Source organism: Schistocerca nitens, chromosome 4 (genome assembly GCF_023898315.1).
Source record: "Schistocerca nitens isolate TAMUIC-IGC-003100 chromosome 4, iqSchNite1.1, whole genome shotgun sequence".
In the NCBI taxonomy this organism is placed as follows: Eukaryota; Metazoa; Arthropoda; class Insecta; order Orthoptera; family Acrididae; genus Schistocerca; species Schistocerca nitens.
The window spans coordinates 872,029,121-872,053,670 of NC_064617.1; the positions used below are offsets into that span (position 1 = coordinate 872,029,121).

A 24,550-nucleotide genomic window follows, 5' to 3' on the forward strand; every position below is an offset into this window, starting at 1 on the left:
ACAGTGGATAGGCCTTGATAAACTGAACACAGATCAATTGAGAAAACAGGAAGGAGTTGCGTGGAACTGTAAAAAAATAAGCAAAATATACAAACTGAGTAGTCCATGGGCCACATACGCAACATCATGGAGAATATGAGCTCAGGAGCGCCGTGGTCTCGTGGTAGCGTGAGCAGCTGCAGAACGAAAGGTCCTTGGTTCAAGTCTTCCCTCCAGTGAGGATTTTACTTTCTTTATTTTTACATCGTTATTATCTGTCCGTTCGTTCATTGACGTCTCTGTTCACTGTAATAAGTTTAGTGTCTGTATCTTGCGACCGCATCGCAAAACCGTGCGATTAGTAGACGAAAGGACGTGCCTCTCCAATGGGAACCGAAAACATTTGATCGCAAGGTCATAGGTCAACCGATTCCTCCACAGGAAAACACATCTGATATATTGTATACGACACTGGTAACGGCATGTGCGTCACATGACAGGAATATGTTGTCGACCCACCTAACTTGTACACTTGGCGAATGGGTAAAAAGATTCTTCTACCTTGCCCGATTTAGGTTTTCTTGTGGATGTGATAATCACTGCCAAAAAAGTGATGAAAACACAGTAGTTTGTCACATAAACTGAAAATAAAAAAATTAAACTTTTCACTCGATGGAGGATTTGAACCAAGGACCTCTCGTTCCGCAGCTGCTCACGTTACCACGAGACCACGGCGCTCCTGCGTTCTTAGAGTCCTTGATGTCACCTATCTTCCCATGAACTACTCAGTTTGTATATTTTGCTTATTTTTTCACAGTTCCACACAACTTCTTCCTGTTTTCTCAATTGATCTGTGTTCAGTTTTTCAAGGCCTATCCACTGTGCCAACTTATAACTAAATCTGAGGGGGGTGCGATAGGGAGGTTCCCTTGTAAGAAGCGTATCGCCTGAGTTTTGCCATTATTTTCTTCTGTTCAAAAATTAAATGACATTTAAGGCTACATTGTTCTGTGCTTGTCTCTTTTTACGTCTTTATTACAACTGTTCACATCACTGCATGTTAGTTGGACCAGTTCGATAGCCTGCGCTTTCGGAGTTAAAATTGCGCCGGTAAAGCTGTCGTCCCGTATTATCGCTGAGTCGATGTACGCGTAGCGTACGGCATAAAACGTGCCCTCATTATCGTACTTGACTGTACTCGGGACAGCTTGGCTTCCGCTCCACGTGAAATGAAATCCAATGAGGTTCCAGCAAACACGGAAGAATACATAGCTTAATGTTTACATGAAGTTTAATCTTATGATGAACGGTGTATAGTCAACGAATAACTTGCAGCAGTGCTACAGTGCTATTGGTGTTGATTCAGAGCAGAGAAATGGCAACGATTAACTAAGGAAACATTCCATTACATCTACAACAACAATTGCCGAAGTTGAAATTTTTTCAGAGAGGAACCTATGTGACACGCAGAGACAAGGATTCAGAAGGGCAGTGTCCGCCCCGATAACTGAGTGGTCAGCGTGACGGATTGCCGTCCTACGGGCCCGGGTTCGATTCCCGGCTGGGTAGGAGGTTTTCTTCGCTCAGGGACTGGGTGTTGGGCTGTCTTCATCGTCATTTCATCCCCGCCCGGTGCGCAGGTCGCCCAATGTGGCGTCGAATGCAATGAGACCTGCACCAAGGCGGCCGGAACTGCCCCGCAAGGGGCCTCCCGGCCAATGACGCAAAACGCTCATTTCCAGAAGGGAAGTGGAGGGGACTGGTTGTACACTGAAAGCCGAACACTCCTTGTTACAAAAGTTTATTAATCTGCAGTAGCCCAACAACGTTTTTTATACCTTGCCCTACCATTTCAGTTATTTTGCTAACGACAAGTGTTAGTCTCTACCTTTATTTAAGGCCCAGCAATCATTAGTTAATCAGTTCCATATTACACTGAAATCCTTTTGTTTGTACTCTAACATTCACTTACAAGAGCTTATGCCAAGACAATACTCCAAAAAATTTAAACAACAATATTAAAACAATTTTTTAAAACAACCTCCGTTGAACAAGTTGAAATTAAAAACTTCCTTAAGTTGAAATTAAAAACAACTCAGACAGTGCCAGAAGACAGTTCTTTTACAATAATGTATAAACTAAAAATTCCAGAGGACACTTGCCATTAAATTTCCACATGGTAAATCAGTCTACCAAAAGCATTTACGGGAGTACTTAATAAGAAATAATTTAATCAAAACTCACGCAGAAAATGATCAGCTTAAGTTCTTACGTGATCATATACAGTTAATTAACAAAAGGAAATGTAATTTATAAAATTCAGTTTACTAAGAACAGTTACCAGCATATTAACCTGAGAGGTCTCCACTATTTCCGGTAATTGCTACACTCTGTTAATACAGACAGTCCTCAAACAAGAAAAATTCCAGTGTACTATACAACCGTACACAATGAAATGTTACAATAACAGAATAGAAAACCTTGTATCAAAGTACCATGTTCAAACTAACCTTACTTGAAATTACTTAACATCTACCCACCCCAGTCGTGCCTTTGTACTATTCGTACCACACTTCTCGGGCCTGACTACCAGAGCAACAGATGCTTCTTGACCAGTACAGCTGGTTACAGCTCGTGTCTTATTTCCACCAAACCAAATCAACGTATTTGTTACAGGCACTGTTCATATTTCTCCCCGTCTTAGAAGATCACCTTCACGACACAGTTCTACTATGTTCTACAACAAGATCACTTCATCCGGTGAAACCGAAACCAGACCCCTCGTTTTCAGTGACCAAAAGTTTCAAAAGCTCCGAGCCATGTAACTCACCATCATTGTTGGACAGGGAACCACAAATCCCGTCTCCAGTGAAACGTAGTAAAGGACAGTCGTTGCCCAAGGAGCTGGTACTAAACACAGTTACGTACTTGGACTATCATCCGCAACATATGAACAGATTTTGAATAAGTCCGCAGTAATATGACCGTTTAGTGCATAAGACAAACGACGGGTACTGAGTGAAGGACTTGTTACAAAAATCGGTGTTCGTGTGCGTTTCGAAGATGCTCGACACGATTTACAGGGTGTGCGTCATAGTGGCCTACTCTGTTACGCACATCAAAATGCGGGCGACATAGATTACAGTAATTACAAGGGAAGCAGTGGATGGTTGCACAACTTGTAACAGTGCTACATAATTGTAAGACTCAGTTTTTACAGTTTCTAACACACAATTCAACAAAACCAGACGTTTTGATTTCACAGAACGGGCATATGATTAGTGAAACTGAACAGTTCAAAATTCTAGATGTTCAGATAGATAGTAAGCTGTCGTGGAAAGCCCACATTCAGGACCTTGTTCAAAGAGTTAATACTGCCATTTTCACTATTCTGACAGTATCAGAAGTGAGTGATCGTTCGACACGAATATTAGTCTACTTTGCTTATTTTCATTCGCTTATGTCGTATGGTATTATATTTTGGGGTAACTCTTCCCATTCAAAAGGATATTTTTGGCTCAGAAATGGGAGGTTCGGGCAATAAGTGGTGTAAGTTCACGAACCTCTTGTCGACCCCTGTTCACGAGTCTGGGTATTTCGACATATATTTCTTACTGTCATTTCTTGTTAACAATATTAGCTTATTCCCAAGAATAACCAGCTTTCATTCGGCAGAAATCAATCCTGCATTTGGATCGAACTTCCTTAACTCTTGTGCAAAAAGGTGTGCAGTATACTGCTGCATCCATTTTCAATAAGCTACCACTCGAATTCAAAAATCTTAGCAGTAATCCACGCTCTTTCAAATCGAAACTGAAGAGTTTCCTCCTTCAGTCGAGGAGTTCCTTGAAAAATTAAGCTGATTCTTATTGTATTGTTGATTGCGTTTGCTTAAACTTATGGACTGACTTTTTTCGGGTTCATAAACAGTTATTTTTATCTGTTATTACATTTATGTTGTAATTTCATGTACTGACACGTTCCATGATCTTGGAGATTTGCTCCTCAATTTGGTCCTACGGAACTTGACGTGTAAATAAAAAATGAATAAATAAATGGAAGACGTAGGATAACGAAATTTCAAACACAGCGTCAACTCAACGATGCGCAGCAAACTGCACAAACTTATTCCATCCTTCAGTGAGGAACTTGTTTTCAACTCCGACCAACCGGCACTTGAAGAGGAAGTGCATATGAAAGGAAGCCTGGAAATGAGAAGTACTAAGACAGCTGTATCAAGGTCAGCTAACATCAGTGGCTTGGCGCATTCATATACAATTATGCCGACTCTTAATCTGGAAGGTAAACTGGCTGGACAGTTATTGATTGTGCTGCCAGAACTTTGAGGAGCTCTCACCTGTACGATTATTTCTCATGCGCGTGATCTTGCAAAGGCAGTAGGGAATATTTACGTCACAGCAAGCAAAAGTGGGAAAGTGGGCGTAAGAGACCTGCTTGATTCCTGGTCCGCGTATGAAAACCATACTCCTTGTGAGCAGATTTGCCCCTACCCCGCCTCCCCCGGGAAAAGTCTGTGACATTGCATTTCATACCACTTGGAGCCATTGCACACATTCAGCCTCTGTATGATTGTTTTTTCCGTGGCTATAGAACATTTTATCACACTATCTGCAGCTACGCCTTAAAGGATAACCACTTTAACGGTGAGCCTTATTACAGACTGTAACGCATTCGGTTGCATCCCATCACATTCCATCAGTACCCATCAGCCCGCTACACGAACATGATTCTATATGCACTCTTTAAGAGTGGATACCTCCATGAACGACCTGCACGGTTTGTAACTCCGAAGGAGTTCACCTTCGGTCTTGATGGCGCCAACTTTTGAGATCACTGTGGCCCCCATTTCTCATTTGGTATTCATGGCGCAAGTTAATGGTTTCTTTGAACATTTCTTGAATCTCGACAATATCCATTTTTGAAGCGTAATATATACTTCCCGTAGAAGGTTGATCTCTGCACCTCACGGACACTCATTTTCTCTCGCCCTCCTGATGCACATGGTGATTCGTTAGCAGCTAATATGTTTCTTGTTATAACTGTTAACACAACACTTTCAAAGGAGCCTTACTAAAGACTGACCTTGCGACCTCTCACACAAGCAGTTGTTTGTCACTGAAGGCTCGCAATCGACTGATCCTGTCACTGCACAATGGAAAACTTCTCCTGAGGCACAACTTGTGGGGTTACTGTGGCCCTCGCATTGCCATAATACGGTGTTGGTGGAAGAAAGTATTAACCCAAAAGAGCATATTTTTGTTTAGCGTATGTTTCAATTCAAAGACAAGAACATAAATATATCTCCATCGCTAATGTATATATGGAGACACTGTCATATCAAAAATTGAGGTTAAGACTGAATTTGCCCCAGATTTCAATTAAATGATCTTCGGTTTTATTTTAACACGTACTTGTTCGCAGGTACATCTGAAGAGAAGGACAGAAGCCTGGAAATTGATTGCTTTAAAGTAAAAATGAAGGTCATTTAACTGCAGACTGAGGCAGAATCATTCTTAGTCTGAACATACATAGAATAAAACAAATATACGAGGGTAAGTCAATTGCCGGCCGGAGTGGCCGAGCGGTTCTAGGCGCTACAGTCTGGAGCCGCGCGACCGCTACGGTCGCAGGTTCGAATCCTGCCTCGGGCATGGATGTGTGTGATGTCCTTAGGTTAGTTAGGTTTAAGTAGTTCTAAGTTCTACGGGACTGATGACCTCAGAAGTTAAGTCCCATAGCGCTCAGAGCCATTTTCTTTTGGTAAGTCAATTATTATCCGCAAAGTAGTTATAAAATTTTATTGTAGTCAAAGAGGAAACTTACAAGAACATCATTCTACATAGTCTCCTTGCGTTTCAACGCACTTGGTCCATCGTTGTACAAGCTTCCTGAAGGTTCTCGGTTGAGCTGCGAGCCAAGAATGCACCGCTTCTTTCATTGCTTCGTCCGAGGCAAATCGACGGCACCTTAATGCCTGTTTGAGTGGACCAAACAAGTGATAGACAAAAGGGGCAAGATTGAGGCTATATGGAGGATGATCCAGTACTTCAGATTAGAGTTTCTGGAGCGTTTCAGCAGTGCGGGCAATAGTATGCGGACGGGCATTGTCGTGCAACAACACAACAACTTTTGACAGCAATCCTCGGCGTTTGATTCGAATTACAGGCTTTAGCCTGGCAGTAAGCATCTCACTGTAATGTACACTGTTTATTGTTGTGGCCCTTTCCCCATAATGTTCCAGTACAGGACCTTGTGCGTCCCAAAACACCGTAAGCATCAGTTTTCCTGCGGACGGTTGGGTCTTGAACCTTTTCTTGCACGGCGAATTTGGATGTTTCCATTCCATACGCTGCCATTTACTCTCCGGCTCGTAATGATGGATCCATGTTTCGTCACCAGTAACGATCCTGTCTAAGAAGTTGTCGCCTTCGTTACCACAGCGATCCAAATGTTTTTTGCAGATGTCCAAGAGCATTTGTTTATGCAACTGTGTGAGTTGTTTTGGGACCCATATTGCACAAACTTTATGGAACCAAAGTCTGTTGTGGATGTTTTCGTAGGCAGAACCGTGGATAATTTGTAGACGATGTGCCACTTCGTCAATAGTTAATCGTCTGTCTAAGAGAATCATTTCACGTGAACGCTCAATGATTTCTTCATTTGTGGCGTTAAACGGTCGTCCGGGTCCTTCATCGAGAGTAATACTTGTGCGACCATTTCAGAATTCTTCAATCCATTCGTAGACACTCCGTTGTGGCAAAAAACTGCCCCCCGTACAGTACCGAAAGTCTCCGATGATTTTCGGCCCCTGATACGCCTTCCAACCATAAAAAACGGATCACTGAACGTTGCTCTTCGTTGGTGCAAATAGACAGCGGAGCAGCGATGATTAACAGCACGACACCGATAACGAAACTAACCTAGCTGCTTGAAAACTGCAAAGATATAAAAACAAATAAACAAATGGTGCGTCATCAACATAAAACGTCAGTACTACCAAAATAAACAAAAATATAACTAAATTTCGGATAACAATTGACTTACCCTCGTATACCAGGCAACGCTCTCCACCTTGCTATCAGTATGTGGCATTTGCCCCAATCCCTGGTAGCTGAATGGTCAGCACGACGGAATGTCATATCTAACGGCCCGGGTTCGATTCCCGGCTGGGTCGGCGATTTTCTCCGCTCAGGGACTGGGTGTTGTGTTGTCCTTATCATCATCATTTCATACCCATCGACATGCAATTCGCCGAAGTGACGTCATTTCGAAACACTTGCACCAGGCGAACAGTCTACCCGATGGGAGGCCCTAACCACGCGGCATTTACATTTTACATCTGCCCCAATAGCTGAGCGGTCAGTGCGTTGGAATGCCATGCGAGTGGCCTGGATTCGATTCATGGCGTGTCATAGATTTTCTCCACTTAGCGACTGGGTGTTGTGTTGTCTTCATCATTTCATCCTCATCAACAAGCAAGTTGCCGAAGTGACGTCTACCAAAAAGACTTGTGCCACTGCAAGTGGGGCTCCCAGCCTAGCAACATACGTTATCATTATTACCAGCACGTGTGTCCGAAATAAACGCAATTGGCGTGATAAGACCAATCCTCACCATACTGAGGGTTAGCACTTTTTGCTGCTGCCCATTTCATGCACTTTAACAAAGGCGCAGAAGTGAACAATTTTAAACAAATGTTTTCAAAAGTCAGCCTTTGTTGCTGGTGCCATTGTAATAATATAAACGGCGTTAAATCACTTAATTGGCGTATGCAACCCGTAGCTGAGTCAGTAGAAAGCTACAACTATGGTCAAACTGAAGAAGCCACAGAGAGGCCGAGCTGAGATGACAGCAGGCTTTGCCATGGCATTAGAACAATTACAACATACTATATGAACACAACATCTCCAAAAGAACAGACACCACACATTCATGTAATTGATTTGCCTCGATGGGCCACGAATCCACCACCTTCAGTGCGGATTACGTCCGACCTCCTGTGGGAACCTTAAAGTAGCGAGCATGGAGGACATGGACGAGCACCCAAATTGGTGCTCGGTGGGATTGCAGGTCGTCCGGTAGGTGTACTCAGATAGTCCACTCATTTGTGACTGAAGTTATACACAGATGGCGCAGTGGTTAACACAATTGCAAGTAAGCAGAAGATCCTGAGTTCGAGTCCAGTCCAGCACACATTTTCACTCATTTCCGCTGATTCCGCATGAAGTCCCGATGCAGCTGACATCAATAATGCCTTTCCTTTCCTTTCCTTCCCCCTCCTTCCACCTTCAATGTATATAATACACTACCGGCCATTAAAATTGCTACACCAAGAAGAAATGCACATGATAAACTGGTATTCGTTCTACAAATATATTATACTAGAACTGAGATGTGATTACATTTTCACGCAGTTTGGGTGCAGAGATCCTGAGAAATCAGTACCCAGAACAACCACCTCTGGCCGTAATAACGGCCTTGATACGCCTGGGCATTGAGTCAAACAGAGCTTGGATGGGGTGTTCAGGTACAGCTGCCCATGCAGCTTCAACACGATACCACAGTTCGTCAAGAGTTGTGACTGGCGTATTATGACGAGCCAGTTGCTCGGCCACCATTGACCAGACGTTTTCAATTGGTGAGAGATCTGGAGAATGTGCTCGCCAGGGCAGCAGTCGAACATTTTCTGTGTCCAGAAAGGCCCGTACAGGACCTGCAACACGCGGTCGTGCATTATTATGCTGAAATGCAGGGTTTCGCAGGGATCGAATGAAGGGTAGAGCCACGGGTCCTAACACGTCTGAAATGTAACGTCCACTGTTCAAAGTGCCGTCGGTGCGAACAAGAGGTGACCGAGACGTGTAACCAATGGCACCCCATACCATCACGCCGGGTGATACGCCAGTACGGCGATGACGAATACATGCATCCAATGTGCGTTCACCGCGATGTTGCCAAACACGGATGCGACCATCATGATACTGTAAACAGAACCTGGATTCATCCGAAAAAATCACGTTTTGCCATTCGTGCACCCAGATTCGTCGTTGAGTACACCATCGCAGGCGCTCCTGTCTGTGATGCAGCGTCAAGAGTAACCGCAGCCATGGTCTCCGAGCTGAGAGTCCATGCTGCTTCAAACGTCGTCGAACTGTTCGTGCAGATGGTTGTTGTCTTGCAAACGTCCCCATCTGTTGACTCAGGGATCGAGACGTGGCTGCACGATCCGTTACAGCCATGTGGATAAGATGCCTGTCATCTCGACTGCTAGTGATACGAGGCCCTTGGGATCCAGCAAGGCGTTCCGTATTACCCTCCTGAACCCACCGATTCCATATTCTGCTAACAGTCATTGGATCTCGACCAACGCGACCAGCAATGTCGCGATACGATAAACCGCAATCGCAATGGGCTACAATCCGACCTTAATCAAAGTCGGAAACGTGATGGTACACATTTCTCCTCCTTACATGAGGCATCACAACAACGTTTCATCAGGCAACGCCGACCAACTGCTGTTTGTGTATGAGAAATCGGGTGGAAACTGTGCTCATGTCAGCACGTTGAAGGTGTCGCCACCGGCGCCAACCTTGTGTGAATCCTCTGAAAAGCTAATCATTTGCATATCACAGCATCTTCTCCCTGTCGGTTAAATTTCGCGTCTGTAGCACGTCATCTTCGTGGTGTAGCAATTTTAATGGCCAGTAGTGTAGTTACCACATATGCATCCGTATGTCACAGGATGCAGTCAACTCAGAGAGGTAATCAACGACAGTCATCGACCCAATGTGGATCAATTGGGCTGCTGTTACTAGATGCTGCCTCAGCTATCTGTGGAACAGTGGACTGCGACAAAATCCGGATGCTGCTGGGTGGTGAACTGGTGCCTTCCATGTGCTAGGGCCGGTCGGAGTGGCCGTGCGGTTCTAGGCGCTACAGTCTGGAAGCGCGCGACCGCTACGGTCGCAGGTTCGAATCCTGCCTCAGGAATGGATGTGTGTGATGTCCTTAGGTTAATTAGGTTTAATTACTTCTAAGTTCTAGATGACTGTTGACCTCAGAAGTTAAGTCGCATAGTGCTCAGAGCCATTTTTGAACCAGGTGCTAGGCCACCTGCTGGCTAGCTACTGCCAGCTGCAGGGCACATAGCCAGGGGTCCGTGATTCGCACCTAGGTGTGATTAGCTCCCGAGCCACCACCTGCTCCATGTGGGCACACTCTACTACTGCAGGCTACTGCCGCAGCGTCCTGTGCTGATATCCCCGGTTCACTTCTACTCTCGGATGTTACCAGCACTGAGCCGCACATCTGTGCGAACCAGTGGGCCGACTTCTGTGAGGGCATTATTGTCGCGTACTCGCTTCCTACCTGGGGCTTGACATGGCTCTCCAGTCACCAGAGCACTGACAACGTTACTCCACTCTGCTGCCGTCTGCTTATTGGAGCGATGCTGTGTGGTGGCTACGTCTCAAAGTGGTGTGGTCAGCTAAGTACCTCTACGCCATCTGGGGATAGCCTGTGACTGTGTGCTGGCTGCAGCGTGACAACATTATGAATAAATGAACTAATGACTGTACTTCCTCTATGACTTTGCGCTGGACTTCCACCTCGTTCCACATACAGTACCTGCTTCCCCTGCCAACCAGCTCGCGCCATCATCACAACCTGTTCTGGGTCGAATAACACATCAGCTATATTGACGCCCCCTACACCGGCAACCATTGAGAGTTTGCTTCAGTGTGTAAGCCTGAGAGGATGTAGCTGCGAAGAGCGTTCGGCCGTTGTGTGTTATGAAACAATTAGCGCCTATCATGTACAAGCCGCCAACGAATTTTCGCAGTCTCTGTGGTTATTTGTTACATTGTAGCAACGGCGTCCACATCGAACCCTAACTCTTAACGCACTTCATTTATAATTGTTCAGTACTCGGCTCTTCTGTGCCATCTTTAATTTCTTTTAGCCACGAGTTTCTCCGTCTTCCAATGGCCCTTTTGCTATGTATCTGGGTTGGGGTTGGGTTGTTTTGGGGAAGGAGACCAGACAGCGAGGTCAGCGGTCTCATCGGCTTAGGGAAGGACGGGGAAGGAATTCGGCCGCGCCCTTTTGAAAGGAACCATCCCGGCATTTGCCTGGAGCGATTTAGGGAAATCACGGAAAACCTAAACAGGATGGCCGGACGCGGGATTGAACCGTCGTCCTCCCGAATGCGAGTCCATGCTATTTATCATTCCTTCTTTTGCTATTTAACATTCCTTCAGTGATAAACTGTAGTGATTGATATATAATTCGTCACTCGAAAGTTGCCCCTAATACTGTCTCTTTCCTTGGTGTAAGACATACACTAAAGCGCCAAAGAAACTGGTATAGCTATGCGTATTCAAACACAGAGATATAAAAGCAGGCAGAATACGGCGCTGCAGTCGACGACGTCTATATGGCTGGTTATCAAGCTTTAAGTGAGTATGAATGTGGTGCTACAGCCGACGCACGAGCGATGGGTTCAAATGGTTCAAATGGCTCTGAACACTATGGGACTTAACATCTGAGGTCATCAGTCCCCTAGAACTTAGAACTAACCTAACCTAACTAATCTAAGGACATCATACACATCCGTGCTCGAGGCAGGATTCGAACCTGCGACCGTAGCAGTCGCGCGGTTCCGGACTGAAGCGCCTAGAACCGCTCGGCCACCCCCGCCGGCTGAGCAATAGCACGCAACAGCTTCGAGGTAGCGATGAAGTCGGGATTTTATCGTACGATCATTTTACGAGTGCACCGTGAATATTAGGAATCCGTTAACACATCAAATCTCCGACATCTATGCGGACGGAAAAAGATTCTGCAAGAACGGGACCAACGACGGTGGAAGAGAACAGTTCAACGTGACAGAAGTGCAACTCTTGCGCAAATTGCCGTAGATTTCAATTCTGGGCCACCAACAAGCGTCAGCGTACGAACCATCATCGATGTGGGCTTTCGGAGCCGAAGGCCCACTCTTGTACCCGTGATGACTGCACGACATTGGACTGTTGATGACTGGAAACATGTTGCCTGGTCGCACGAGTCTCGTTTCAAATTTTATCTAGCGGATGGACGTGTGCGGGTATGGAGACAACCTCGTGAATCCATGAATCATGCATGTCAGCAGGGGACTGTTCTAGCTGGTGGAGGCTCTGTAATGGTGTGGGGAATGTGCAGTTGGAGTGATATGGGATCCCTGATACATCTCGGTACGACTCTGACAGGTAACACGCACGTAAGCATCCTGTCTGATCACCTGCATCCATTCATGTCCATTGTGCATTCCGATGGACTTGGGAAATTCCAGCAGGACAATGCGACACCCCACACATCCAGAATTGCTCCAGGAACACTCTTTTGAGTTTAAACACTTCTGCTGGCCACCAGACTCCCTAGACAATGACATTCTGAGCGAATCTGGGATGCCTTGCAACGTGCTTTTCAGAAGAGGTCTCTGCCCCCTTGTACTCTTACGGATTTGTAGACATTAGTCTAATCTGTGCCATGTATTGCCAAACTTCTGCGTGCGGTGGGCGGGGGAGATGGGGGGGGGGGGGGCTAGTCGATATTAGGCAGGTGTACCAGTTTCTTTGGCTCATCTACATCTACATATAAACTTCGCTAGCCACCAAGCGGTGTGTCTCGGAGGGTACTATTCGCGCCAAGGTCATATTCCCCCCCCCCTCCCACCCTGTGTTCCACTCGCGTGTCGCGCGGGGGAAGTCTGAAGACCTCAGTAAGAGCTCTACTTTCGCTTATCTTTGAATGGTGATCATTGCGTGATTTGAAAGTTGGTGGTAATACTATATGCTCGACATCCTCGGCGAAGATCGGATTTTGGAATTTTGTGAGCAACCCCTTCCGCTTAGCGCGTCGTCTATTGCAAGTTTGTCCCACTTCAAACTTTCTACGAGATTTGTAACGCTCTCTCGATGGCTAAATGTACCAGTCACGAATCTTGCCGCTCTTCTTTGGACCTTCTCAGTCTCTTGAATCAGGCCAACCTGTAAGGGTCTCATACAGACAAACAATACTCTAAGACTGGACGAACTAACGTGTTGTAAGTAATTTCCTTTGTTGAAGGATTGCATAGATTCAGGATTCTACCAATAAACCGCAATCTAGTGTTCGCCTTGCCGCTACTTGTGTAATCTGATCGTTCCATTTGAGATCATTTCGAATAGTCACACTCAGATACTTGACGGATGTTACCGCTTCCAAAGACTGGGCATTTAATTTGCACTCGTACATTAATGGGGATTTTCGCCTTGTTATACGCAGTAGGTTACACTTATTAATACTGAGAGATAACTGCCAGTCATTACACCATACATTTATTTTCCGCAAATCCTTACCGATTTGTTCACAGCTTTCCTGTAGACTAGAGCATCATCAGCAAACAGTCTAATGCCACTGTCAATACCATAAGCCAGATCGTTTATTTAAATCGTAAAAAGCAGAGGACCTATTACGCTACCCTGGGTCACACCACGTGTTACGCTTGTTTCTATTGTAGTCTCCCCATTCAGGACGACGTACTGCTCTGTCAGAAAACTTTCTATCTAACGGCATATGTCATCGGATAGACCATAAGCGCGCACGTTTTGGAGCAAGTGATAATGCGGAACTGAGTCGAACGCCTTTCGAAAGTCGAGGATTATGGAATCAACCTGGGAGCCGGTATCTAGAGCCTGTTATACATCACGCACAAAGAGGGCGAGCTGTGACTCGCATGACTGCTGTTTCCTAAAACCGTTCTGGTTTCTGCAGATGAGCTTCTCATAGTCTAGAAAAGTCATTATGTCTGAACACAAAATACGTCCCATGATTCCACAACAAATCGATGTCAGTGAAATTGGCCGGTAATTATGTGCATCCGATTTTCTACCCTATTTATAGATTCCTATGACCTGGGCCTTCTTCCAGTCCCGTTGAAGTTTCCGCTGTTCCAGTTATCTCGGATAGATGAGGGATGAGAATGGTGCTATATTTGTAGCATAGTCAACATAAAATCTTACGGGGATACCGTCTGGTCCAGATGCCTTCCTGGCGTCTAAGGATCTTAACTGTTTTACAGTCCCAGATACACTAAACACTATGTTAGCCAGCCTTGCGTTTGTTCGATAATTGAAAGAGGAAATGGTGCTGCAGTCCTCTACCATAAACGAGTTTTTGAAAGCTAGATTCTGAATTTCGGCCTTCTGTTTATCATCATTCGTTATATTACCCGTACGGTCAGCAAGAGAAGATATTGGATTATTTGTAGCGTTCATAGATTTTACTTCCGACCAAATTTTTTGTTGTTATTTTTAGAATCTGCAGATAAAATATTGCTTTCAAATTCGTTAAAAGAATCTTTCATTGTCCTTCTGAAAGCTGCTTTCATTTTGCATAATATCTGCGAATTCAGCGGGCCAGTGACTACGTTTAAACGACTGTGCAATATTCTTAATATTCTCTGCTTTCTCAGCAACTTCCTAATTTGTTTATGGAACCTCTCCCTTCCCTGTGTTTTTTCTAGGCACATGCTTCTCTTGCACGTGGTGGACAATACCTTTAAATTCCGACCAAAGATGCTCTATATGTGTCCTGCGGTGAATGCTTGGAGCTGACTATGAAGATATTCATTAAAGACACTTTTATGTGCTTTTCCCAAAGAAGAAAACTCTACGCTGGTTGTTTTTTTTTTCTTTTGCAACTTCCACCGACATAGAAGCCACAACGAGATTATGGTCGCTAGTCCCTTCTTCTAGATTAACTTCCTCAAAAGGATCAGATCTGTTTGTCGCCAAGATATCTATTATGTTCCCATCTCGAGATGATTTTCTAACCAATTGAGAGCGCTTCTAGAATAACTTCAGACAAGTCTTTGCTTCTGCCCTCTGTGATAAACGTGTAATTCTCCCAATCAATGGATGCCAGATTAAAGTCTCCATCTATAACTAATGGATAATTTGGATATTTATTTCCTATGTACTCAAGAATCTCCCTGAAACGTCCTTCGACGTTTGCTGCGGATGCTGGTGGTCTATAAAATCATCCTAATACAATGGTCACTCCTTATATGATTGACAACTTTATCCAGACTATTTCACAGTGCAGTGTAAATATCATTCATCTTTCATCATTTTAAAAATAAAGTGTTCTAAGAAAAGGCTTTCTTTCTACATTTTAGTTAGGTGCTAAACTTAATGGTAATGTGGTGGGCGGTGGTGGGGGGGAATGGGTTTTCACGGTTTGTTAATACCACCCAAGGGTGAATGACGGAAGGTGTGGACCAAAGGGATTTGAGGCACTTCATTCACTGTTTATTTTTTTTTTTACAACACATTCTTTATTAATGACATTGATAATACTTTTAAAAGGAAACAACACAACAGGCCTTGTAAATCGCCTAATTGCATAACTGAACTGCTAAAAATAATCGTTAATATGTTTAGGAACACAATAAACTTCAACTCACAAATAGCATTCAGTTGTTTACTAATTAATTAAATGTCTGTTCAAGGCAATTTCCGCATATAATCACCGAGCGAGGTGGCGCAGTGGTTAGCACACTGGACTCGCATTCGGGAGGACGACGGTTCAATCCCGTCTCCAGCCATCCTGATTTAGGTTTTCCGTGATTTCCCTAAATCGCTTCAGGCAAATGCCGGGATGGTTCCTTTGAAAGGGCACGGCCGATTTCCTTCCCAATCCTTCCCTAACCCGAGCATGAGCTCCGTCTCTAATGACCTCGTTGTCGACGGGACGTTAAACACTAACCACCACCACCGCATATAATCAACACAACTTAAAACCAGAATTCAATACACTTCCTTGCTGTTAAATGTCTGCATAAGTTAATGGCCATACATAGTAACATCTGAACAACAATTCAATTGACTAAAAAAAAAACCCAACCACCTAAACATGTTTACAGAATTATGGGAAAGAAATGCATATAGACCTTCTGTTTAGCAAATGAACCATTTTCGGTCTGAGCCACCAACAACATAAGTCGTTCTCATTACCCACATAGAGCCACTCCGAGGTACTGGAAGCAAAACATAAATCTTCCACGTGTACACCAGAGACACGGTTTCCCAGACTGCAAGCCGTAAGAAACCAGCCAACACGCTCCCGCCACCAAGTACAGGAAGGCGTCGGGCTAGTAAACAACGCCCGCTACGGTGGGCGGGCGCGACTACGTAATTGCTTGCCACAGTGGGTCGGTTCCTCCCGCAGCCTCTGCGAGGACCGGTGGCGAAATTAATGAAATTAGCACCACCTGTGACACAAAGGGCAAGCAACTCACCAACGTAATAAGGACATAAATTATTTGCATATACAACGTTTCCAAAAGAGCTGTCTATCCACAACTTCCAGCACCTCAAAGGACACCACTTAACACAGTGAATTCAGAGTCATCTAAACATACCGCGCAATCTGCGCAAAACCACATAAACTTCCTGTGCATGAGTACACTACGGTTAAGATAAGGAGTACTAACTTAACACACTGAATTCAGAGTCATCTAAACATACCGCGCAATCTGCGCAATACCACATAAACTTCCTGTGCATGAGTACACTACGGTTAAGATAAGGAGTACTAACGTAACACACTGCATTCAGAGTCATCTAAACATACCGCGCAATCTGCGCAATACCACATAAACTTCCTGCATGAGCGCACTACGCTTAAAATGAGGAGTATTTACTTAACACAACATACAACTTCTAAATCTCCGGGTGACTGGCATGGACTCATGAAATGGATCTACCAACACATCATCATGGCCAATAAACCGCCTCCGCTCTCCACTTGCGAGGTACAAATAGGATATGTCCTGCAACACGCTGATTAAAATATCTAAAACAGTGTTCGTTACAAGATTAACACCCAATGTCACAGGGAAACATTAATCAGAAACAGACGTCGATTCGTTACAATAAACGCACAAATTACGTGGCTGAAAAACACAACCAAGTCAGTGGCACACAAGAAGGTCAGTAATAGTAAGGCCCTTTATCATTTTCCCATTCAGAGGGGCGTAAAACAATAACACTTAAGCAGAGAAGTATGAATGCATTTCAGCAATTCAGTGACTGACAACAACTAAGTTTTTAAACGCAGAACACAAGTCCTCACAGGATAAACGCGGCCTTACGCAATGGACTCCTAATAGTAAGGTCAAGCGTCCAAAGCACACTGCTCAATAAATACACCACAGCGCCAAGCACAGTCAGTAATCGCCAGAACGATGGACACTGAGAACAAAATGCTGCTTATATCCAAACCAACTGTGCTCGCAATGGCATCACATCAGTCACAGAGCCATAGAGACGAGAATGTAGTCACTAGAAGCAAACGGTAAATCCATCATAAACAAGGAAGCAGCATGTTCCCGACAGCATCGGCGCCTCTACCCACCAAGTCCGCCGCGAACGCCCAAACACAATCAGGTAACGTGGCAAACTTTCCTCTTGCCACCACACACGGCGTCGGCAGACACGGCTTCACGCTCCGCGCACTACTGCCTATCTCACTGTTTCTGCTCGCCCTCCAAAATCCAACTACTCGACTGTCACAGGTGCCTCGCCGACTTCCTCCACGAGGGGGCGCCACTTCTCTCTTTCCTCCGCGATACAGCGATAATACACTCCTGGAAATGGAAAAAAGAACACATTGACACCGGTGTGTCAGACCCACCATACTTGCTCCGGACACTGCGAGAGGGCTGTACAAGCAATGATCACACGCACGGCACAGCGGACACACCAGGAACCGCGGTGTTGGCCGTCGAATGGCGCTAGCTGCGCAGCATTTGTGCACCGCCGCCGTCAGTGTCAGCCAGTTTGCCGTGGCATACGGAGCTCCATCGCAGTCTTTAACACTGGTAGCATGCCGCGACAGCGTGGACGTGAACCGTATGTGCAGTTGACGGACTTTGAGCGAGGGCGTATAGTAGGCATGCGGGAGGCCGGGTGGACGTACCGCCGAATTGCTCAACACGTGGGGCGTGAGGTCTCCACAGTACATCGATGTTGTCGCCAGTGGTCGGCGGAAGGTGCACGTGCCCGTCGACCTGGGACCGGACCGCAGCGACGCACGGATGCACGCCAAGACCGTAGGATCCTACGCAGTGCCGTAGGGGACCGCACCGCCACTTCCCAGCAAATTAGGGACACTGTTGCTCCTGGGGTGTCGGCGAGGACCATTCGCAACCGTCTCCATGAAGCTGGGCTACGGTTCCGCACACCGTTAGGCCGTCTTCCGCTCACGCCCCAACATCGTGCAGCCCGCCTCCAGTGGTGTCGCGACAGGCGTGAATGGAGGGACGAATGGAGACGTGTCGTCTTCAGCGATGAGAGTCGCTTCTGCCTTGGTGCCAATGATGGTCGTATGCGTGTTTGGCGCCGTGCAGGTGAGCGCCACAATCAGGACTGCATACGACCGAGGCACACAGGGCCAACACCCGGCATCATGGTGTGGGGAGCGATCTCCTACACTGGCCGTACACCACTGGTGATCGTCGAGGGGACACTGAATAGTGCACGGTACATCCAAACCGTCATCGAACCCATCGTTCTACCATTCCTAGACCGGCAAGGGAACTTGCTGTTCCAACAGGACAATGCACGTCCGCATGTATCCCGTGCCACCCAACGTGCTCTAGAAGGTGTAAGTCAACTACCCTGGCCAGCAAGATCTCCGGATCTGTCCCCCATTGAGCATGTTTGGGACTGGATGAAGCGTCGTCTCACGCGGTCTGCACGTCCAGCACGAACGCTGGTCCAATTGAGGCGCCAGGTGGAAATGGCATGGCAAGCCGTTCCACAGGACTACATCCAGCATCTCTACGATCGTCTCCATGGGAGAATAGCAGCCTGCATTGCTGCGAAAGGTGGATATACACTGTACTAGTGCCGACATTGTGCATGCTCTGTTGCCTGTGTCTATGTGCCTGTGGTTCTGTCAGTGTGATCATGTGATGTATCTGACCCCAGGAATGTGTCAATAAAGTTTCCCCTTCCTGGGACAATGAATTCACGGTGTTCTTATTTCAATTTCCTGGAGTGCGGTACGTTCGATAGATCTACATCTACATCTACATCCATACTCCGCAAGCCACCTGACGGTGTGAGGCGGAGTGTACCCTGAGTACCTCTATCGGTTCACCCTTCTATTCCAGTCTCGTATTGTTCGTGGAAAGAAGGATTGTCGGTATGCTTCTGTGTGGGCTCTAATCTCTCTGATTTTATCCTCATGGTCTCTTCGCGAGATATACGTAGGAGGGACCAATATACTGCTTGACTCTTCGGTGAAGGTATGTTCTCGAAACTTTAACAAAAGCCCGTACCGAGCTACTGAGCGTCTCTCCTGCAGAGTCTTCCACTGGAGTTTATCTATCATCTCCGTAACGCTTTCGCGATTACTAAATGATCCTGTAACGAAGCGCGCTGCTCTCCGTTGGATCCTCTCTATCTCTTCTATAAACCCTATCTGGTACGGAGCCGCGCGGTATTAGCCGAGCGGTCTTAGGCGCTGCAGTCATGGACTGTGCGGCTGGTTCCGGCGGTGGTTCGAGTCCTCCCTCTGGCATGGGTGTGTGTGTTTGTCCTTAGGATAATTTAGGTTAAGTAGTGTGTAAGCTTAGGGACTGATGACCTTAGCAGTTAAGTCCCATAAGATTTCACGCACATTTGAACATATCTGGTGCGGATCCCACACTGCTGAACAGTATTCAGGCAGTGGGCGAACAAGCGTACTGTAACCTACTTCCTTTGTTTTCGGATTGCATTTCCTTAGGATTCTCCTAATGAATCTCAGTCTGGCATCTGCTTTACCGACGCCAAATTTATATGATCATTCCATTTTAAATCACTCCTAATGCGTACTCCAAGATAATTTATGGAATTAACTGCTTCCAGTTGCTGACCTGCTATTTTGTAGCTAAATGATAAGGGATCTATCTTTCTATGTATTCGCAGCACATTACACTTTTCTACATTGAGATTGAATTGCCATTCCCTGCACCATGCGTCAATTGCCTGCAGATCCTCCTGCATTTCAGTACAATTTTCCATTGTTACAACCTCTCGATACACCACAGCATCATCTGCAAAAAGCCTCAGTGAACTTCCGATGCCATCCACAAGGTCATTTATGTATATTGTGAATAGCAACGGTCCTATGACACTCCTCTGCGGCACACCTGAAATCACTCTTACTTCGGAAGACTTCTCTCCATTGAGAATGACATGCTGCGTTCTGTTATCTAGGAACTCTTCAATCCAATCACACAATTGGTCTGATAGTCCATATGCTCTTACTTTGTTCATCAAACGACTGTGGGGAACTGTATCGAACGCCTTGCGGAAGTGAAGAAACACGGCATCTACCTGGGAACCCGTGTCTATGGCCCTCCGAGTCTCGTGGACGAATAGCGCGAGCTGGGTTTCACACGACCGTCTTTTTCGAAACCCATGCTGATTCCTACAGAGTAGATTTCTAGTCTCCATAAAAGTCATTATACTCGAACATAATACGTGTTCCACGGCTCATGGGGAGAGGAGGGGGTAGGGCAACAGATGGCAGGAGGGGCAGGGTGGGGGTACTAGCTACTGTCTGACTGCACTCAGGGTAATGGTTCAAAAAAAGGTTCAAATAGCTCTGAGCACTATGTGACTTAACATCTGAGGTCGTCAGTCCCCTAGACTTAAAACTACTTAAACCTAACTAACCTAAGGACATCACACACATCCATGCCCCAGGCAGCATTCGAACCTGCGACCGTAGCGGTCGCGCGGTTCCAGACTGAAGCGCCTAGAACCGCTAGGCCACCACGGCCGGCCAGGGGTAATGGTCTAAGAAAGGTTGGGAGTCAGTCGTGTGGAGTGTTGAGGCCCCCGCGTTAGCCCTCGTGACGTTTTGGGTACCACTGTTGCAGGAGAGAGGAGAACCACTTGCAGCAGGACGACGCGGGAATGTACGAGCCGCCGCCCGTGGCGAACCCGAAGGAGGTGGGCTGGGCCGGGCCGCTGGCCTGGGAAAGGCGCAGGCCGTCCGGGCCCCGGTACGTGGCCTCCTTCCGGTCGCCGCACCCGCCCACCGTCTACGACGACGCCGTCGGCGCCGGGCGCAAGGCGTCGGCCCGCCGCCGCGACGCACCCGAGTCGCCCACCTCGCCCACGTACGACGACGCCGTGGGCACCGGCCGCACGTCGCCACTGTACGACTACATCGTGGGGTCAGACGGGCGGCGGTCTCTCGGGGCGCCGACCAGCCCCGGCGAGAAGCCGCCCCACCATTCCTCCATACCGTCGGTGCTCGAGGGCTGCGACTTCTACGAGGACGCCTGAGGGTGGCGGCCGTGCTGGTGCACCTCTGCTTGATGCAGTAGCTCTGCGAGGACCACGTCAACTGGATACTTGGAATTCCAAAGGGTGCCAAGTGCAAAGCGAGGTCCAAGAATCTGGCTGCAACAACAGCCGTGATCCTGACAGCTGCTGCGTCTGCTAGCCCTTCGCCAATGAACAGCAAGTAGTTCCCCACTGTCTGCGTCACAGTGACCGTTGTGGCACACCTACACAGGGACGCCACCCTACATTCGTGATAAATACATGAAAAAGTGTTGTCTATCACCACGCCCAGTAGTGGTACCAGGGAAGATTTCGTTTCTCCCTCCAGTGCCAATATAAGCTGGGCAACCCGTGCTCCACATCCAATTAATATACATGAGATATCCAAAGTGTGGATCAAGATACGCTGGCACTGGTTTCACAATGAATAGTAAACAAAAGTCCTTTACCTCCACTTATGCAGCCACAATCCATGCATCTGATCAGCCTTTCTTTCTCTGTTGCAACACTGGTATCTACTACTAGTGGTGCCCCGTGTTCTGATCCCACAGTTCATCAGGCACCTGCTATACTTTTTTCCCCTTCTGTTCCACAATTCTGACCTCAGTGTGTAGAGGAGATGAGATTTGTCTCCACTGCCCATTTCCTGTAATAGCCAATATAGTCGCCACCCTATGAGATGTCATTCCTCCAGTAGTAAGGTAAGGTAGACCACATCAGGCACAGCAGTCGGCCAGCTCTTGACCAAGAACATGGTTAATACCTTCAGAAGTTAGAGTCTTAACTCAAGTGTGACACAGTGCGAACACAAGGAAAATCTTACCACAAAATTCTCTCTGTGTCAAAATGTACGATCCATTAATTGTCAAAACAATCTGATAATTCATGCGTTGTGGCAACAATGGAGAATGGTGAGTCAGATACACTGCAATGTGTAAAGCTTGAGGGCAAGCTGTGGAACACCTTGTACTTTATCCTTTTCACATTAATTTCACGACATTATTTTCCTTAAATGTATGTTTTTCCACTATTTCTCATCCCTGGACTTTATCTAATCAATTAAAGATCTTTCTTTTCATGATAATTTTTTATAATGCTCCAGTTATTTGTTGACGTTTGTCAGAAAAAATTATTATTCGAAACATAAGCAATATTATGAAATTAAAATAAAGTGAGAGCAGATGAAGGACAAATTTAATTTCTGCAAATTATAGGACAATCTAAGTTAAATCGTACTTCATGTGAGGATATGCTCATGTGTATTATCCAACAGTATGCTTTGTGTCTTGTATTGAACTACATGATTTCTGTGGTTTTGCAATGTCATTTTTGTATTTATCTTTATGGGATAGATTTATGTCCCTTTTAAAAGTAGTTTCACTGTGAAATACGAGATTGTCTGTCCTATGTTCCCATTGTAAAATTATCAAACTTTGTGCCATTATGTTGGAAGGTTTTTAAGACACGAACTTCCAGTTTTCCATAATTAATAGATGTACTTTTTTAGATGTACTGAACTAAAACTATTATGACAATTGTGTTATCAGTCATGTTATGATATTTTTCTTAAACACTTAATTTTGTAACTAAATGAACATAAAAACTAAACAACGTAGGATGTGTTGAATCTTATTCTTGGCATGCAGTGAAATTTTCATATTTCCCCTTCCAGTACTTTTTGAGATAACGAGTGATTTGTGGCAAAAATGTAGGAATGAGACTGAAGGTTTAAAACTTTTGTAATTACAGACTTTTATACATAATTATAGAACTGACTTTTTCATGCACTAGAATTTTCCTGTCCCATATTTTGTGTTCTCTTCAGTACCACAATCACTCAACGCTTGCCTTCTTTACTTTCTCGCTGTTTTTGGTCATTTGCTAAGCAGCAAACTCTGCTTGTCGTACACGAAGCCAACGTCCATTTCCCACAGTCCCCTAGCTGTGTTCTGCCCTAGTCTCTCCCCTAACTTCTCCTGAAGCTTCAGTCTTTTATAGTTCCCACCATTAAATGTTATTACAGCATCAGACACAGAGTCATTAGGTCAACAAAATCATTTTTAGACTCACAGCGCCACGCACTGTTATTCACTTAATATAAACTATAAAATTATATTATCACTTAGTGATCATTTGAGGGGTCAAAACATATGGTAATAACTAGGTGCTAGCTCAACCTAATGCGCAAGACTTGATCGACAGTAAAAATGATATTTTATTTTTTGAATGTTTTACTTGGCTGTGTGTGGATTTTCATTGTTATGCTGGAATAGACGCAAGTATTTACAAGACCAAGGTTTGCGAACTTTTTTTGAGGCTTTGAATAGTTATGAAGCGTGTTACAGTATTTTGCACTGATTACTGCGTGATATACTTAGCTATTTACTATGAACCCTGTGATATACCTTGCTGTTAACTGTCTACCCACTCATACGCTCCACTGTTTAGTGTGCAACTTGTGACGTGCTTCCCTTTGCTTACTATGCACCCTCCGATACCTTTATATTTTCCTGTGTGCCCTGTGATGTTTTACTGTTTACTGTACACCCTGTGATATGCATCGCTGTTTACTGTACACCCACTGATACGCTTCATTGTTTATTCTTACGCCCTCTAATATGCTTCGTTGTGATTCGCTGTCAAGAGACGATAATTGCTCCAAATTAATCTTCGTACCACTGAAAAGACGAATGAAATGAGTATTAGTGTCAGTGGTGTTGAGAAACAGCTGAAATCGTTGCAACTGAACAAAGCTCCAGGCCCCGCTGGAATACTTGTCAGATTCTATACTGACTTCTTGGCTCAGTTAGCCCCTCTTCTGACTATAATCCCTCGAACAAGTAACCGTGCCAACTTCTTGGGAAAAGGCACAGGTCACACCTGTCTACAAGAAGGATAGTAGAAGTGATCCACAAAACTACCGTCCAAAATCCTCGTAGAATCTTTGAACATGTTCTGATCTCAAACACAGTCAGGTATCTTGACCAGTATGACCTTTTCAATGTCAATCAATACGGATTTCGAAAACATCCAACATCTGAAACCCAACTCGGACTTTTCTCACGTGACATACTGAAAGATTTGGATCAAGGCAACCAGGTAGATGCAATGTTTCTTGATTTCAGAAAAGCATTTGACTCAGTACCACATCTACGCTTGTTGTCAAAAGCACGATTATATGG

General features: G+C 45.5%; 1 protein-coding gene across 1 annotated transcript in view; it reads left to right on the top strand.

The window, feature by feature from the left end:
* Positions 1 to 22,996, top strand: part of LOC126253357 (uncharacterized) — a 136,891-nt gene extending 113,895 nt beyond the window's left edge. Inside the window, exon 6 of the mRNA XM_049954630.1 lies at positions 20,957 to 22,996. Coding sequence (XP_049810587.1) covers positions 20,957 to 21,368 — 412 coding nt within the window. The 3' untranslated portion in view covers positions 21,369 to 22,996. The remainder of the gene's footprint in view (positions 1 to 20,956) is intronic.
* Positions 22,997 to 24,550: the final 1,554 nt, after the last annotated feature.